Genomic DNA, 5,841 nt, shown 5'->3' with positions numbered 1-5,841 from the left:
TATGTAAATTTAATAATTATTTTAACTTATCTAATTAAAAACATTAACTAATCAATTAAAATTTAAAATAATATTTTATTTGATTAAATATGACTTTAATAATAATTTATATGTATATATAAACAAATTTAAAAAATAAAATAAATTTAAAAATTTAAAAACTAATTAAAAAAATTAAAAAAAATTTAAAAAAAAAACTAGACAGGCCAGCCCGGCCCGACCCGTTAGCCCGTCCTATACGGGACGGGTTGTGATTATTGATCCGTTTCTATTTGACGGGCTGGCCCGTCCCATCTCTTTTTTGACGGGCCACATACGGACCGGGCCAAAACGGGCCGAGCTGGCCCTTTTGCCAACCCTAGTTTCTTCTTCAAACTTCGCTCAATCTTTCTCCTTCGTTTTCTTTCCACTTTCTTGAGAAACACACAACCCTTCACTTCCCTGAATCTTCAGAAGCTTCTTCTCACGATGGATTTCGATACCGAGTTCCCCATGCTTTCTAGAAGACAACTAGAAGCTATAACCGATTTCCTCAGAGTCGAGCACGAATTCGTGGCTCCTAGGTCGTTTTACACATTATCATCCAACGCTCGGAATCGGATGCACGCGGTTTCGACGATAGCTAAGGTAAGCGAAAATCCGAGATTCTTTTTTCCTTTCTTTTTGCTTTGCTTTTATGAGAATCTTAAATTCTTGCATCAATGAATTTTCTGTTTGTTTCTCAGATTTTACTTTCTCGGCAGTTAATCCATTTCTTTCAGCTTTCATTTTCAACGCTGGGTTTTTGGCTTTCTCGTTCAATCTGTCTGGCTACGGTTTTGTTCTTTTGTGCAAGAATCTGATCCGTCATTGTTCGTTTCGTTTTGCTCTCCTTTTTCTAGGCAGCGTTTATAAGCGAGTTTTTGTCTCTGATTGGATTCTTAGAAAATACTAAAGAATTTGAATGCTCGTTTAATTTCATCCGTGAAACAGAAGGAAAACATAATGTATTATCTTTGCGTAGATCTTTTAATCTTATTAATGGATCTGTGTAACTGCTATGAAGTAAAATTTAACTATCCGCTACTCTTTAAGTTTTTGGATAATTTTCGGAAGCGAAACCGGTTCTTTCGTCCAAGCATATGTCTGTTTCCAAATTTGCTTAATTATTGTCGGATTCTTTTTTCTCTCTGTTTTATTGGCTGTGTTATGAACTCATTTTCCTACCTGTTTGGTTACCTAGAAAACACGAGGAAAACTGAATGTTTGTTTAATTTTCGCGTTAAAACACGAAGAGAATTGGACATAACTTGCACTGTTTTTTAATCTTGTTTATAGATCTGTCACCGTGGATTGAAATTTTACTGTCTGCGCTGATTTCTTTTCCATGTTTTGCCACAGCTCGCTAGCACCGTAACTATGGATACGTACATTCCGTATGTTGCAGTGAATTACTTCGATCGCTTTACTTCAACGAATTCGCTTTCAGTAAATATATTTCTTTCTTTAAGGCTTTCTTTAAGGAGATTTGAAATTTTTCATTGTATTTTCTTTGATTTGTTGTGTTAAAGTCCTTGTTTTTCTCAAGGAATTACAAGGGTCTTCTTTACTTGATAAAGTTCGTTTGGTTGCAATATGTTGCTACACACTTTCCGCCAAGATGAGGACAAAGAATTTCTTCCAAAATGACATTCAGGTAAACCACAATGTCCACTGAAATTAAAATGACGTTGAATTCTAAGCTCACATTATTTAACGAAAATTACACCACAAAATGCACTGATCTTTTGCGCAGACGAGAAGAGATTACAAAAGCGAAGTTGTAATGAGAATGGAATTTCGCATTCTCAGCGGACTTGACTGGCGAATGCGATCTATAACTCCCTTTCACTTCCTGGATCACTATTATCCCACCTTCAAAAGAATCGGGGGTTTTAAACGCCGATGCATTGATGAGATCATAGTCCAGTCTCAAGGAGGTAACATAACAAGAATTTGTTTGAATCTGTATATTCGCTAGTAGTGGTGCTGAGTGAACATTTTTTTCTCATATGTCTACAGAGGTCTACTTCGCTCAATTCAAACCTTCTGAGATTGCAATGTCCGCTTTACTGGCTGCTACTTACCTTGGATATTCCTCAGAATTTACCTCAATTGAGAGATCACTTCGCATTTCGGTACATGCAACTGAAACTTTATACTATCCTGTTCTTCTTGTGGGAGCTTATGACCTGTTGTCTTGATTATTAAATTATGCCAAATTATATTTTTATACTATCCTGTTCTTCTAGGAGGATCTTAAGGCCTGTTATCAAGAGATGGTTGATCTTTGTCGTAAAAGGAGAATCAACATATGTAGCACTAATGGAGAAGTTATCTTTTCTATTATTCCCTCCTCATCGGTAGAAGCTTCAGGATCACAAGCAGCTGAATTACAAGTACAAAGACAAAGCGAGAGCTCGACGACCCAGTTTTTGAACATGGTGTTGGATAATGATGATGAAGAAGAAGACGACGAAAATGTAGCACTGTTAAACTGCCGAAAACGGAATACGAGCGAGGAAGCGGTGGAGGCACCTAAAGAAGTTGCAGAAGGCAAGAGCGAGGCACAGAAACTAGGAGAGGTGAAGCAAAAGGCAACGAGTGTAGCAGGTATACGTATATCTGAAGAGAAAGAAGTAGAAGCTGGGTGTGGAGCAAGACAGGACAAGGGCGAAGAGAAATCTGAAAAAATGGTAGAAAGTGGGAGCGGAACAAGAGATGAGGAGTCCAAGGGGCCATGTGAAGAAACGGTAGGAGCTGAGAGCAGCGGAGCGGAAGAGGACAGGGGCAAGGCTGTAGATGAAATGTCTGAAAGCGAGAATGAGCTGCGAAAAAGACAGATAAAAGGCAAGGGCAAGGCTGTAGAGGAGGCACCTAAAGAAGTTGCAGAGGCAAGGAAACAGGTAGATGTAGCGACAGGAGCAGGTATACGTATATCTGAAGAGAAAGAAGTAGAAAGTGGGAGCGGAACAAGAAATGACGTGTCGAAAGTGCCATGTAAAGAAATAGTAGGAGGTGAGAGCAGCAGAGCAAGAGAGGACAAGGCTATAGATGAAATGTTTGAAAGAAACAGACAGATAAGAGGCAAGAGCAAGGCTGCACTTGAAATGTTGAGGTCAAAGACAGGTCTAGAGGATGCACCATTCAGGGCAATGAACTTTAAGGTGAAGTGGCCTGTTATTGTGCAGCCAGGTGAGAACGTTGACAATATAGATCCGAGCCTATATATAGATGAATCCAGCATGACAACCGCTCGATCTCCTACAACGATAAGAGGGAGCGGCAACGTTCTACCTATAGTTTCCAATCCTTGTCAGTGCACTATCTTGTAGAAGACCAAAAAATAAAAATTCTACACCCAAATAAAGGGGAAAAATGCTGTCAAGTAAGTATATCTTGACGTACTTCTAATCCTGGTCTAGATAACTGTTTGCGGATTGTGCAATATTTTGATTCTTCTGTATAGGGCGGCATTACACAGCAAGTGCTTCCCAGGATTCCGTTTAATTCTCCATAATTGATTTTCAAACCATATATGATCCTTGTTTTCTCCTCCTTAAAAACCGTATAACCAACCCTTCTATCACACCAATATTCCTTAAATACTTCCAGTAATTTCAAAGTATTCAATTTTTTTTTCTAGTTATTATAACAAACTTAAAGAATGAAATATTTTTATAATAATTTGATTTAAAATTATTTTTGAACTTTTTAGGTCTTGTTCTTTCGATATCTAAAGGAATTAGTATTAAAAAATATTTTTTAAGACTTTTTTTTTTTGCCTAAAACAATTTGTATTATAAAAAAATTCAAGGTCTTTTTTTCTTGGAAACTTAAAGCAAAGAGTTTACTTATTTGTGCCTTGAGTCAATTCTGACTTAACGTACAAAATAAGTGGTGTAAAGGTGTTAAGGTTCTTGAGAAATAGATTAAATCAAAGAGGATAAACAAGTCTATACAAAGAATTTGAAATAAGTGAAGATAAATGTACTGAGAAACCTCGAATCGAGGAAGTGGATGAGGAAGTGTTGTAAAAAATCAAGAGAAGCATGATTGATACAAAAAAGGGGTTGAGAGAAGCATGATCGAGATAGAAAAATATTGAGTAAGTACAAACCGAGACAAAGGCTGAAGTTAGATCGAGAGAAAATATTGAGTAAATACAAACCGAGACAAAGGCTGAAGTTAGATCGAGAGATAAGTTATACACAATAATTGTTGTAGAATGTGAAAATAACGAAAACTCCTTATACAGCATGAGTAGTTTAAAATACTTATTGTTAAGAAGTGGATGTTAAGCCTAACTAAAAATTACAAAACTGACTTGTTAGGTGAGGTTTGCACATATTTATATACTATAAATTGACCTTATCACTAGTCGATATGATTAACAACCCCCTTCATGCCGAGGCATATACATTTTGAGTATGAAACTAAACATTAATGAATAGTTTGATAGCAGGTAGAACAATAGACCAAACAAACTTTCACCGGGATAGATTCTAACATATTCTAATACCATGTTAATAAGTGAATTTTCAGTATAACTCAAATTTACAAAATCAACTTGAAAAATAAAGTTAGTACTGACTTATATATTATAAACTTATCTTATCACTAGTTGATATGAACTTCTAACTTTTATTTCATTCATGTATATTTCCTTTTATTTTATTTGTAATGTAAAAATATGAAAAATTATTGATTGAGATTCGCACTAAAAAAGAAACCAATAATATGAAAATATTTATGACTCTAATTCAAAATACGAAGGAATTGTTCACCGATTGATATATATTCATGGTGAATTATTCATAAATACTTAAAACACTTTGAATTAGATTGAAAAACATAAATTTACTAACATATTATAATAAATCCACGTCAAGTAGATTTGGTTCACCCAATAATATTGTCGAAAGTATCGACGAAAATTGTAAGTAATTACAAACTGTTACAGATGTCAGAAATAATAATGAAGGAGGTGTTAAAGAAGCGAAATTAGTTTAACATGAACACAAAATACAAAGATACATATATTTGTTATTTTGAGAGGTGAAGCAGAATAAAGAAAAGAGAAAGCAACCGAAAGCATTGCGAATGCGACAGTGGAGAGAAGATAATTTAAAGTGCATGGTTTTGCGAAGCCCATGGTTTTCAGTGACATTATTTATATTGTTATGATGAGTAATGAGTATTTGTTTAATATAGTGAGTGTTGTCGATGATGCCATATGCCTCCTACTCAAACTGAAACTGAAATTGACGAGAAGGAGCAATGTGTCTTGTTTGTGGAGGTTAAAAAAGGTGAGTAATGAGTGGGAAAACGACCGGTGGTTGTGTCGTTTGGACAATGTTAAAAGTTGAATGATGAATATGCATGAATGTTAACGTGCGATGAAATAGCTATCACAGTCTTAGTTGTTGGTCACGGGAAGACAATGAGGGTTGTGTGAGTAACCTTAGCAACACCCAAACCTAAGATCTTCGATGTCTGGTTGTTTCGTATGATTGAATTTTTGGGACCCATAAAGTAACTGTTGTTGTTCCTATGAACCCTATCCAATTTGGTTGGACTCAGATACTACTCTAATTACAACCACATGGGTAGGACCATGATTGGTGGTTGGGACATGTGGTGGGTTTAACATCTCTACTTTGCTGCAATTATTGCTACTTAACCTAATATTTCTTTAAACATTCTTTAATTAATGTAATATGATGGAATCTTGCTCAGCAACCCAAACACAGAGATAAAAAATTGGTGGAATCACTTTCAGTTTGGTTTCCAAGATTCACATATTTTTGTCTTCTTATAACT

The 5,841-nt window shown here is 35.7% G+C and overlaps 1 protein-coding gene across 1 annotated transcript; it reads left to right on the top strand.

Annotated features, from left to right (window-relative positions):
• The first annotated feature begins 373 nt into the window (after positions 1 to 373).
• On the top strand, positions 374 to 3,555 carry LOC114183617 (uncharacterized). Its single transcript, XM_028070698.2, has 6 exons — positions 374 to 627; positions 1,381 to 1,467; positions 1,568 to 1,675; positions 1,775 to 1,958; positions 2,041 to 2,156; positions 2,271 to 3,555. The coding sequence occupies exons 1-6, from the start codon at positions 469 to 471 to the stop codon at positions 3,351 to 3,353; spliced, it is 1,737 nt and encodes a 578-aa protein (XP_027926499.2). The 5' UTR covers positions 374 to 468; the 3' UTR covers positions 3,354 to 3,555.
• Positions 3,556 to 5,841: the final 2,286 nt, after the last annotated feature.

This window comes from Vigna unguiculata, chromosome 7, assembly GCF_037176805.1.
Source record: "Vigna unguiculata cultivar grain cowpea cultivar isolate G323 ecotype 2 chromosome 7, ASM3717680v1, whole genome shotgun sequence".
NCBI classification, from domain to species: Eukaryota; Viridiplantae; Streptophyta; class Magnoliopsida; order Fabales; family Fabaceae; genus Vigna; species Vigna unguiculata.
This window is presented reverse-complemented; position numbering and strand designations above follow the sequence as displayed.